At 33.0% G+C, this 13,637-nt stretch overlaps 2 protein-coding genes across 2 annotated transcripts in view; one reads left to right on the top strand and one right to left on the bottom strand.

Annotated features, from left to right (window-relative positions):
* Positions 1 to 284: 284 nt before the first annotated feature.
* Positions 285 to 11,894, top strand: LOC126815593 (multidrug and toxin extrusion protein 1). Its single transcript, XM_050541306.2, has 9 exons — positions 285 to 440; positions 708 to 775; positions 2,028 to 2,136; positions 2,733 to 2,808; positions 3,215 to 3,284; positions 4,034 to 4,166; positions 5,922 to 6,016; positions 7,157 to 7,205; positions 8,146 to 11,894. Exons 1-9 carry the CDS (start codon positions 299 to 301, stop codon positions 8,652 to 8,654), a joined length of 1,251 nt encoding a protein of 416 aa, XP_050397263.2. The 5' UTR covers positions 285 to 298; the 3' UTR covers positions 8,655 to 11,894.
* LOC126815125 (b(0,+)-type amino acid transporter 1) overlaps positions 11,655 to 13,637 on the bottom strand; it is a 28,159-nt gene continuing 26,176 nt past the window's right edge. The window contains exon 12 of the mRNA XM_056099314.1: positions 11,655 to 11,674. Coding sequence (XP_055955289.1) covers positions 11,655 to 11,674 — 20 coding nt within the window. The remainder of the gene's footprint in view (positions 11,675 to 13,637) is intronic.

Consider the following 13,637-nt stretch of genomic DNA (forward strand, 5'->3'; position numbering starts at 1 on the left):
CCCTTGCAGAATACCACTAGTTACAAGGGCCTAGTTATCTTTCTGCTCATATTTTGAATTATTTTTCCTGCCATAATTAATCTTTGAAAGGTTCTCATTGGATTGGTCAGATTGTTTATATGGATTAAAGGCTGACCCAATTGAAATTCAGAAGCTTTTGCAAATCACAAACTTATTTGACTGCTTTTGTCTAAATTTATGACATATTTGCTACAGATGATCGTAATAGGAAGCCTGATAAACCCCTGGTTTGTCTTTGAATATTTGAATTTTACATTCGAGGAGTGAAAGAACTTGGATGGAAATTAGATTATTATATCTTTCAGGATTATCTTGGAAGTGCCTGGAGGGTTGGAAGTTATATATGAGTCTTGCTTTTCCTGGCATGTTAATGTTATGTCTAGAATGGTGGTCTTTTGAAGTCCTAGTCTTTTTAGCAGGTAGTATATCTATCATCTACATTGTTTTAATGCTTTTTGTTATTTCTGAAATAAGTACATAAAAAGGTAAAAAAGTTACCAAGAAAATCTCTCTCTGTAATCAAGAGCTCATAAGAAAACATTTGTACAAGTTCTTTTCGTTACTAAGGTAACAGTGGCTTCATATTCGTGGTCTAAGGGGAGATAATATTGCACAATTTTTACCACTTATTATCTCCCTTGAAATATTTAATTTTTTAATTAAATATTTTGTATTTTTGTTTGCAGGTACATTAGGAACCACATCGTTAGCAGCGCATTCTATTTTATATCAAATGGCTGCCATTATGTTTATGGTAGGTAATTATTATTTACCAATAACAGATAATCCAGAATTGATTTCAACACTAACTTAATTTTTCATAGGACAATACGATTTTTATATGCCCATATATTTGATGCAGATGTATATTTAGCTCACTTTACAGATGAGAGTTCTTGACTATTTTTTTTCAATTGATGTATTTTGCGGTTAAGTTGGAGTTATCACCCAATAAGTTTCCATAAATTCTGCATTATGTAAGGATTTGTTCTTATTCGAAAGAAAATATGGGACTTTTAAACCAGTCAGATTTAATTTAGAAAAACTAAAAAAAAAAAAAATAACCGGTTTTGCCTTAAAAAAAAAATAGCTCTCGGAAAATGCTGCTTACCACGAAGAAGGGCGATATGTCTGCGATATGATTCTTTGTATAAAAATTGATACCAACTGTGTTTATTTTGTTTCTCTATTTTGTTACTGGACATTAGTTCAGATAAGATGCAGGTTGTTGCTGTTTAGTTTGTATATTTGTTGTCCTCTACCTTCCAAAGAAAGCAGGGACTGTTAAAATGGTTTGTCTGTCTGTCTATCCATCATACTTTTTGGGACACAATTACCCTAATTATTCTGACCTAGTATGTTTGAACATAGTGTACTCTCTCAGGCTAAGCAGAGATAAGCAATTTTATTGGTCGAGACTTTGGGACACAATAAGTCTGCTTGTAAGTGAGGTAGAATGTTCAAACTTGGTGTAAGTGTTCATTAGGTGAATTTCTGCTCAGGATAAGCAGCTGTCCATCAGACCTTTTGGAAAACAATAATTGATTAATTGAGGTAGAAAATTTAAACTTGACGTTGATGTTAGTCAGGTGAATATCTTGACTGGGTTCGTTGAAGAGTATTATCTACTTTTGCTAAGTAGCTATCTGTCTGTCGGTCACACTTTTTGGAAATCTGCTTCTAATTGAAGTAGAATGATGAAACTTGGTTTAGATGTTGTGAATATCTTGACTGGGTTGGATGATGAGTATTTTCATCTTAGGCTAAGCATAGAAAGGCAATTTCATTGGCAAAGATTTTAGAACATGCTTCTAATTGTGGGGGATTGGTGAAGCTTTGTATATAGGTTCAATACATCAATATTTTGACAAAGCTGGCTAATGAACATTTTCTGCTTATTATTTTGGGATTGAGGTGGGGAATGTATCAGTTTATTATTGACTTGTTTGTTGTTATATTGATTGTTTGTATGTGTGTTTGTTATTATTTTAATTGTATATTTGTAGACACCGTTAGGATTAGCTCAATCAGCATGTGTTCGAGTTGGTAATTTACTAGGAGAAGGATTACATCAAATGGCTGCTAACTCAGCTCATGTTATAGTTTCATTTACTTGTAAGTATTGATGTTATTAATGGATATTTTAAAGCATTGATAATAACTCAACTTTATGGGTGTACTAATTCTTAGTTTATTACATGCAACATTTAAAACTCTTACATGTAATCTTTATCTGTAAGAGTGTTAAAACATTGAATGTAATAAACTAAGAACTATTAAATCTATAAAGTTGGGTTATTTTGAATGTTATAACTCCACTTCCAAATGTCATTCAAGGGTAATGTTAAGGACAATCTGTTCTGAAAATAATTCTAAGAGTTATTGCCCTTGATTACTTTGTAAAATAATGTTATTTGATCTAATTAGAATTTATATAGATTATTAAAACTTTGTAGAATTTTATAAATGCACCAATGACAAAAGTTATCATATCTTCTGCTTCTTTTTTACAAACAATCTGATCGCATTTTAACAATGTCCGTTAATTACTTTTAGAGTTATTGCCCTTTCTAGGATCTTGTGAACTTACTGATGACTGTCTTTTTAAACTTCTTTGACTTAATTCCGAATTTGTTTTAACTGTGAATTTTTTTTATATCAATTAATTTCTGATAAATGACCACCAAAAATGTATTGTTTTACTTTTTCAGTTTTTATAGCTATATTTGATGCGATACTTTTGTGTAGTTTTAAAGACTTGATACCGTTATGTTTTACACAAGACAGGTACGTAGATAAAATAAATGTTGTGATACTGTCTAGTCATTTGGTTGGTACCAAAAACCGAAGTCCCCTGTACACATTGTCGTGCACGTAATAGATCCCTTACCAGTTGGAATTCGATGTAAGAGTATACCGTAGCACTGCTGTCCGGACAAAATTTCCCTCATAACCCTGTCGGAGTAGGACGTGAAACCCTATTTCATTTTATTTCATTTTCTTTAAGTAAAATTTAAAAATAGTTCGATTTGAAGAATTGTTGGATTTACTAACATTGGGAACGGGGAATTTTATCTGGACACCAATGTTTCTGTGGACTTCAACTCAATGCTGAGTACACTGTGTTATCGTTTTGTAGTCTAAATCTTGAATTTAATATAGTGTGAATTGTGAACCGTTTCTCTCTTTTCAGAGATGTAATAGATCTAACTTCTAATCTTCTCCTGATATTGGCAGTGTTTCATGTAGCTGATGCTTTAGAAGTAAGTCATTTAGGAGATTAGAATTTAGAGGGGTGTTATTGTGCAATAGACATGCCCTGAGATCATTAGGACCCAACATGCATTATTTAAAGGAGCCATCCTAGATATATTCTAGAGAAAAAAAAATGGTTTTGATATGGCCTTATTTCATATTATAAGAGTTTATATTGTGAGCTGAAACTTTCATACAAGGTAAATGGGCCACATGTTTAATTTGGCATAATCTTTGTATGCCTAATCTCACTTATATATGTTTATTTTGGCATTTTCTTTGCCAATCTGATTAAAACACAGATCCTATTTCCTTTCGTTTTTATAGTTCAAAATTTCATTGTACTTGTCTTTACTACACTAGGATCTGGCAGAGTTGTTAACATTGACCTGTTCTGAATGATGTGAGCTATTAGCCTATGAAACGGTCTGTTACGGCAAGTTTTAGGCATGTTTTGCACGGAACTCTGGGTAATCCATTAGTAACATCAATGCCGATTGGTTAATCAAATGTCTGACATCATAGGGTCAAAAGCCGCTCGTATGACCTCTGACACGACCTACTGCTACAGCAGGTCAGATCTTCATGTAGTGTAGGCCATCGAAAGTATAAAAAAACGAAACGAAATATAGATCTGTATTTTAATGAGATTGTTTCTTTGTATACCTAATCTCACTTATATAAGTGGATACATATTAATATAAAATCTGGTACTACTCTATTAAAATATTAACTTTTATTTGAATATTTTGAATAGGGTGTAGCATCAGGAGTATTAAGAGGTACAGGACAACAGAGATTTGGAGCAGTTGTAAATCTTATAGCATATTATATTGTTGGTCTTCCTATAGCTATAGTACTTATATTTTATACATCACTTGGTACAGCAGGTAAATTCATATTCACCATTTTGAGCTGATCCATGTATCTATCAGTCTGCAGTATAATCGCTCTACAAGAGTTTTTTGTCCCCCGCCTTTCGAAGAAAGCAGGGGACTATTAAAATGGGTTCGTCCGTCTGTCTGTCCGTCTGTCTGTCCCGTCTGTCTGTCCGTCTGTCTGTCCGTCTGTCTGTCCGTCTGTCCGTCCGTCTGTCTGTCCGTCACACTTTTTGGGACACAATAACTCTCTTCCTAATTGAGCTAGAATGTTCAAACTTGGTGTATGTGTTTATTAGGTCAATGCCTTGATGGAGTTCGAAGATGAGCATTTTCCGCTTAGGGTAAGCAGAGATAAGCAATTTGATTGGTTGATGCTTTGGGACACGATAACTCTCTTCCTAATTGGGCTAGAATGTTCAAACTTGGTGTATGTGTTGATTAGGTCAATGCCTTGATGGAGTTCGAAGATGAGCATTTTCCGCTTAGGGTAAGCAGAGATAAGCAATTTGATTGGTTGATGCTTTGGGACACGATAACTTTTAATTGAGCTAGAATGTTCAAACTTGGTGTATGTGTTTATTAGGTCAATGCCTTGATGGAGTTCGAAGATGAGCATTTTCCGCTTAGGGTAAGCAGAGATAAGCAATTTGATTGGTTGATACTTTGGGGCACGATAACTCTCTTCCTAATTGAGCTAGAATGTTCAAACTTGGTGTATGTGTTGATTAGGTCAATGCCTTGATGGAGTTCGAAGATGAGCATTTTCCGCTTAGGGTAAGCAGAGATAAACAATTTGATTGGTTGATGCTTTGGGACACGATAACTTTAGTTCTAATTAAGTGAGATTGATGAAACTTGGTGTATAGTTTCATTACAGTAATACCTTGACTAAGTTTGATAATGAGCATTTTCTGCTCAGGGTAAGCAGCAATTTGATTGGTTGTTACTTGGGGCACGATAACTCTCTTCCTAATTGAGCTAGAATGTTCAAACTTGGTGTATGTGTTGATTAGGTCAATGCCTTGATGGAGTTCGAAGATGAGCATTTTCCGCTTAGGGTAAGCAGAGATAAGCAATTTGATTGGTTGATGCTTTGGGACACGATAACTTTAGTTCTAATTAAGTGAGATTGATGAAACTTGGTGTATAGTTTCATTACAGTAATACCTTGACTAAGTTTGATAATGAGCATTTTCTGCTCAGGGTAAGCAGAGCGATACGCAATTTGATTGGTCGAGACTTTGGAAAACAATAACTCTCTTACTTTGATTGTTAGACTATAAGTAAAGATATACTGTTTGATTGTTCAATACTTTGTAAAAGATAATTTGTGATAAATTTATATGTGTCCTCTAATTATTTTCCTTTTCGGCGGGGGACATCAGCCTCACTGTTGGCTTGTTTTTTATTATTTCTAGGGGGGTGGGTAACCAGTCAAAAGCAGAAACAATTTAATTATGTAGTCGCAAACTGATATTTTTTCAGAGATTTTCTCTTTGAAACATGCCCATCAATTTTATACATAGTTATTGCCCTTGACACCACAAATCTCAAACGTGCCATTCAGTGTGTTACATATTGCCTAGCAAAGCTATGTGTAAAGAACTACAGCTTTTAGAATGTTGTTTTGCTTCATGATATGTAACTTATACATCTAAACATAATAATCATGAATGTTGTGGTTCTAATTTCTTTATTCCGATGAAAAACCTGTCTATATGTTATCCATATGTTTTTATTAAACAACTTAATCGTTTATTTCAGGAGCTTGGTGGGGTATATGTTTTGGTAGTACATTCCAGTGTATTTCATTTTTTATTAAGATTTCTTTTTTAAACTGGGTTGAAGAATCTAAAACGGTAATTCATTCAATACTTGTAAATAAATAATAGTAGGTTCTGTGATGGTAAGTAATGGTATCAAATGAGCAAGACAGGCGCATCACAAAAGGACATATTTAATCTCTTTAAAATTCTCATAATAATTTATGAATGTTGCTCACATTGTAGTTATTCAAGGTTGTTCATATAAAGTTGCTAGATCCCCACAGGTTTGTGGAAGATGCAATTAGATTGTGCTATTTTTTGTGGTTTTAACTTGCTGGAAATGTTCTCTGTATGGTGTTTATTCCAATTGTTCACAGTTAGGGGTGGGGCAGGGCAATTTAAATTAGATAGGACTTCTTCTCTGTAACCATTTGATGGATTTAACCATATTGATTGGGTGAATCATCTCAAGATTAATTTAAATAAAGTTACATGGCTCCAAATGGACAAGGTAAATTTCGATAAATATGTTCCTGGGGTGTTGCTTATTTAGATTTGTTCCAATGTAGTTGCTTTGGCCTATAAGGCAATGCAGAGGGAACTTTGAGAGAGCATATTTCAACGTTTGGTTTTACCGTGTACTAATATAATTTCCAGTAATTCTACAAATTTTCTTCAGATCATATGTTGTCTTATCAGCAAAATCATCAGTGCAAACATACTCTGATTTATGATTTAGGTTTTTGAACCGCTTATGTGTATTGAAATGTTTCCATCACTGTAAAAAAAAACTTTCAAAGATTGTCACATGTTGAAACAAGCCGGAATTGTTCAATTATTGGCCTTGTCATTGAAACCTTGTAAACACTCTAAAAATGACAATGATTGCTTGCGTATCTTACATAGCAACAGGCTGTGACAGTGTCAAAGTAAAAAAAAAAAAAAAAATTTCAAAGATTGTCATGTGTTGAATCAAGCTGGAATTGTTCAATTATTGACCATGTCATTGAAACCTTGTAAACACTCTAAAAATGACAATGATTGCTCGTGTATCTTGCATAGCAACAGGCTGTGACAGTCTTGTTTACTTTGATAAAGTTGCTGTTTCGCATATTTTTCATTACCGAAATATTTACACATGATATATAATTGTTTGTTTTTCAGGCCTCTTTAAGAGCTGGAGTTTTCATTACCGAAATATTTACACATGATATATAATTGTTTGTTTTTCAGGCCTCTTTAAGAGCTGGAGTTAAAACTACAAAAATAGATGGAGTACAAGGTAAATATATAATAATATAATATCTCCATATCATTTTTCTTTTAAATTCAGTGTTACTCCAAAATAAATTTAAAAAAATGGTACTGTATTTTCTACATCAATATATGCAGCCTTCATTAGAAGAATTGCAGGATTATGTTACAGACATGTGAGATACCAAATCATCAGTTAAGCTGATCGATTGTCAGTCTTACCATCAGTCAAAGTCATACTATCAATCAAAACTACATATCTCTGTCGAACAAATCAAACATCAGTTCTACAATCTTCAGAATTATTAGTCAAATCACAAGTCATACATCAGTCAAATCATCATTTGTACCAAACATCAGTCCTACAATCTTTAAAATTAGTCATATCACAAGTCATATACCATCAGTCAAATCATCATTTGTACCAAATGTCATCCAATCCTAAAACTATCAACCAGGGGTCACATTGATTTTATGCTGTTTTGTTTCAACAGGAAGGTTTTAAACATTTGCCAATGATAAATCACTCTCCTCGTTTTAGTTTACCCTGGCTAGGAAATTTCTGTTTTTTGTTTTGTTTTTTTTATAATTTTCTGACTTGAAACCAAATGTAGATTGATTCCTAACTTATTTTGTTGTTTATATAACAGAATTTCAGTCAAATTTCTTTATTCTGAACAAAGTTATGTGTTTTTGAATTTTTGACAAGAACATCTTGATTGTCAAATACCATTGCTGCGATAATAAACAAAGTCTCAATTATCTAGTTTATCGTTAAATGATTAAATGGCAATTTTTTTTTCTTTTTAATATCTAAGCCCTCCGAGATGGACTGGAGAATTCAATATAGTCTTATTAACAATTTATATAAGATTTGAAGCTAGAAAACAGACCTGCTTTAGGAAGATTTAGCTCCTACATAATAAATCTTTAAAGTAAATTGTATTATTATGATTTATGTTTTACAGATGAATGTACGGTTTCAGAAGGAGAAGATAATCAACAGTTGATAGAAGCTGATCATCTCTTGTTAACAGAAAGTCCCAGTTTAAACAGTATTAATAGTAACGATACAGAATACATGGAATCTGAATACAATAGAAAAAGACGCCTAATTCTCATCCGCCTGATTCCATTTGTGTGTTGTTTGATATTTTTAATAATTGGCATCGTTATTCATGAATACCTAAAAGAGTTTACTGCACATCAACATTGTGTTTTGATGCATGGACATGATTTTAATCTGACTTACATCCATGAGCTTTTAATGGATCCACAAGAGCACAACTTAACAAAAAATGATGTGGACATGCTCAATACTACTTATTATTTCGAAAGCCAGAATTTTGGGAATCAGACATTCATATATTGTCCGCACAATGTTCCTGATTTCTATCATGGAGACTACGAGGATTTTAATCAGACGAAACTTTACAAGTTATTCTATCCAAGACTTACGTTTCATCCATTGGGTTAAGTTGTTTCAAAAATTATCGATACAGATTATTATTTTTATAATGAAAACAGACAAATGCTTAAACAAATAATTTGGTTAACTGACTTAATATTTTGTGCCAAATTGTGAAATCTAGCATATGTCATGTGCAGAGGTTATTTAAATATAATTTTTTTACAGTGATAGAAAAATGAGCAGATGATTAGATTTCTACTAATTTAGTAAATATTAATATTTACCAACAAGATATCTACAATAAAGTTGTGAAGTTGATTAAGAATAAATGTCTTCTTGTACAGTAAAGTAAAGTTGATTAAGAATGAATGTCTTGCTGTACTGTAATGTAAAGTTGATAGTCTATAAAGATGAGTTTTGTGATATTGACATGTGGGGTGGGGGGGCGGATTTTTGTTTAAATAATTAGGCCAAACAAAAAAAAATATTCTTGCTCTCAGACAATCATTCCTTAAAAATCTAACGAGGGAGGGAGGTTTTTGTTTTTGTGTTTTTATTTTGTGTTCTCATAAATATCTCATTTCAAGGCAATGCATTATCTCATCATGTTGTTTATAGAAATATATGATTATCTAGTGTCATTTATGATTGCCAAAAACATGGTTGCTTATTTGATAGTTGAGCATATGGTACATTTATTCCATTTTATACATTCACATTGAAAAGTGGTTGTATATTGTTGTCGACCCCCTCTGTCCACAATTGCTTGTGGATGCTCGAGAGTCTAAAGTTGATATCTGATTGACTTTAAATTTATACACACTGTTCTAGGTCATGTCATGAAGAAGCCTATACAACGATTTCCAATAATTGCTGCAAGAGTTATGGCCCTTGATCGCTCTTAAGACCAAAGTGTTAGCATGGGGCAGAACAAGAAGCCAAACAAATCCTAATGATAATTACTTAATGGTTTGTTGGCCTATTCTTAATAGTCTTTGTGTCTTGTTTTTTTATAGAGTTACTTCCTGTATCTAAGGGATAATACTTATGTGCCATAATGAATGGAACTGTTTATATTTATTGAAATAAAAATGGGTCATGCGGCTCTTTTTAAGTGACACTGGAGTACTGAGAAACGGAATATTTTTTTTTATATGGCCTTATCGTTGGTTGATTTTTTGAAAACATTTCAATTTAGAATGCATTTAATTGTTTGTTGTGATATTGAACTCGAAATATTTTATGTAACAATCATAACATTAATATTATTTTGCGATTTCACAATTATGATTCCTAGAGGACTTTGAGCTCTTGTCAGATTTTATTTTTAGTAATGGAGTAATTGTCTTTTTATTTCTTTTTTTTTTTTAGAAAACTGCAATTTAGAAGGAAGGCATTTATTTGATTGTTGATACTATTCAAAATCAATTTATGGTCATAAAGATTATGTTTTGTGATCCCTCTAAAGAGGACTTAGATTTATTTTTGTTTTGTTTTGTTATTTTACCGGTAATTAGCATTCTTATTATTTATTAAAAGTCCCAATTGTATGTTATTTATTATATGCCCCAATCGAATTTTATGATTTATTATATGTCCCAATCGAATGCGATCTTTAAGTTAATAATGGCTAACCAAAACACACATCTATTATGAAATTCAGTGTTGATAAACAAAAGACAATCCAATGAAGAAAAAGAAAGAAACAGGATCACCAAATTCCATAAGTGGCAACTACCATGTCAATGGATATTTCTATTGGTATTTTTTAATCCAATCGCGTTGTCATGGTAATGTTAATTTGAATTTACAATTTCAACCCTTTAGCACTTGGTACATGTAAATAGTGACTACCCAAGTGGCCCCAAGTTCTTTGCAGAAATAAAGAAAAGAGTGATATATATTTTAGACTGGGATATCCCTATCCTGCCTGAAACCGTCAGAAACTACTATTCCAGGGACTGCCTCAATTAGCTCTTCATATTGCAGGACTGTATACTAGTTCATGGAGGTACCACACATATTCGCATGACTCAGTCTACTTGATTAAGAACTACCAGCAAGCAAACATTCACACTGCAAGTTTCTTGCGATCAAGTCAAACTGTTGTTGTTAATTCGAATTATATTATGCAAGGAGAACAGGGTATTATTTATTTTTGCGCTGATGCCAAATGATAATTAATAGTGCTAAATAGTATTCCCTTAAAGCCAAACATGTATGTATGATCTAAAAAGAGGAGAAATTAAATTTATGATTAGCTGGTTTGTTCATTGCTCAAGACAATAAGGGCAGCAATGCCACAAGCATGTTAACCCTGCTCAGTAACATGGAATACAGGGTGAAATGCAGGGAAGTCTTCCTTGGGGTAAAAGTGTATAGTTGTTTACTTTTGAAATGTTGTTTAATTGCTTAATTCAGTATTAAATCTCTTAAGTACCAGTAATAAAGGCTCAATATTCAAGAATACAGATTAAATGGCTAATGTAGACTTTCAAATCATGAAGAATAAAAAGTAGTTCTACCAGTAAGGATTTAAGTTAATCAGTCCCAACATAATCTGTAGCCACTTGAAGTTTACACTGTTTTCTATTGAGTTCGCGCTGCCATCTTTATTTTGCTTATAATCATCTGTAGGCACTGGAACGATAATTCATTTCTTTCCACAAACATTTGGACGCAATATTATGTTTTATATTACTATATAAAGAACAAAATTCAGCATTTTCATACATTAATATTATTATTTCATCAAAATTAATTGTTCCATCTCTTTAGCTCATCAGAATAATGGCTCTAAAAGACAATGTCATATCCCAGACCTTCTAGGTAACCTATTTCATCTAACAATTGATAGATTTCAACCAAATTTAGTAGTGGTGCTTATTCAGATTTGTTAAACAGAAGTTGATACGGGTGGCGCAGGGCACATGCACCCTTAAGGGACAAATTTTTAGACATGTTCGCACTTTTATGTCTTCTTCCCTTAAACAACCCCTTTCTGGATTTAAACCAAATTTAATGGGTATAATTTGTTTTAAATTGTGGGAGGGTAAAGAAGGGGTTTCATACCAAACCCTCTAGGACTTAAATAATGATGGATAAGTTTGATAAAATAAAAAATGTTCTTGGATATAATTTTTTGTCCAAGAATTTCAGTTGTTTTTATTTCTTTGTTTTTTTTTATAATTGTTATATATTGTTATTGATTGATATTGCAAAGTCTACTTAATTATACTAGATATATACATTTTTGATATCTTTGTGTCAAACTTTGTGTGATATTATTATATTATGTAGGCCACTAACAAGGATACATCATATTGATGATATACATAAATAAAATGCAAATGATAGAAACATTTTTGGTTGTTTCCATTGATTTATACATTTTGAAAGATGGGGTTCTTTCCAGTTTAAAATAAATTATAACAACCGGATACAAAATTTTGCAATATCCACCCTTCAAATAAAACTGATTTAATAAGATTACAAGTTAAGCATTAAGAACATTATATATGGAAATACGCCAACATACAGCTACGATAATCACGGACCAAATCTGATGAGGCATTAGCCTTCCAAAAATCGGATCAGAAACCTAATATACCCTTGCAACTGAAAGTCCTAGAATGGTGAACATCGACAGGGCTCATCCTTTCCAATTCAAATGCTTCAAAACAATTCGGAGGCTATTTGCCACATAAGTCACCGTACCACAATTGTCAACCAATTTCAATGAAACTTACCGATTACGGTAACATTAATAATATCTCGGAGTAGCCAAAATTTCGACCACTTCCAGTCAGCAGTTTCAGAGACATCGTATTTGCTACACATTTCATGTGGCACGATTGCAGGCTACAAGCACCAACTGATTTCAATGAAACTTTCTGATCATAATTACATTAATAATATCTCAGATTAGACAAAGTTGCGGTCACTTCCGGTTAGTGTTTCCGAGATATAATTAAAGGTTACCACATATTTCATGTGGCACCGCACGACTGCAGACCGCAATTATCAACCGATATCAATGAAACTTATAGAATATGACAACATTAATAATATCACAAAGAAGCCAAAATCTCGACCACGTCCGGTTAGCGGTTTCCGAGATATCAGGTTACCAGACATTTCATGTGCATGGCTAGAGACCGCAATTACCATCCGATTTCAATGAAACTTGCAGGTTATGATTACAATAATAAGATCCCAGAGATATCAGGTTACTACACATTTCATGTGACACGATTGCAGAATTATAAACCGATATTCATGAAACTTACAGAATGTGATAACATTAATAATATCTCAGAGTAGCCAAAATTCCGACCACTTCCGGTTAGCGGTTTCCGAGATATCAGGTTACCACACAATTCATGTGGCACTGCTACAGACCGCAATTACCAACTGATTTCAATGAAACTTGCAGATTATTATTACATTAATAGTGTGCGAAGTTTCCGCCACTTCCGGTAAGCGGTTTCCGAAATATCAGGTTACCACACATTTCATGTGGCACGACCGCAATTACCAACCGATTTCAATGAAACTTACAGAATATGATAACATTAATAATATCTTAGAGTAGCCAAAATCGTCGTTAGCAGAACGGTATAGTCTTGATTGTCACTGCTACCGTTGTTAAGATAATAACAAGGCATCGAGATTTAATTATTGTCTTGATAGGTTTATTAATGTCTAATGAATAATTTATTTAACATAAGGAAGGACCTGCAATGGGCAGATGTAGCTCTTGTACAATACCTGTTTAAGTAGACGAGGCATTTCCCCACCAGGGAATAATCCCGGAATAATATTTCTTAAACAACTATTATGTAGAAGAATTTCCACGAGATCGTATAAATGAAACTTTCACAGGAAGAATACAAATGAAGTTATCGCTGTAATGGCAGAGGAAGATAACTCTTACTAAATAAGTAAAAAACTTTATTGCATGGAATCGACCATAAAGAACATCATGCAAATACATTTATAAACTGACACTATTTGTAGCATATATAACACATCTTACAACTTTGGGAC

Source organism: Patella vulgata, chromosome 3 (genome assembly GCF_932274485.2).
Source record: "Patella vulgata chromosome 3, xgPatVulg1.2, whole genome shotgun sequence".
Classification (NCBI taxonomy): Eukaryota; Metazoa; Mollusca; class Gastropoda; family Patellidae; genus Patella; species Patella vulgata.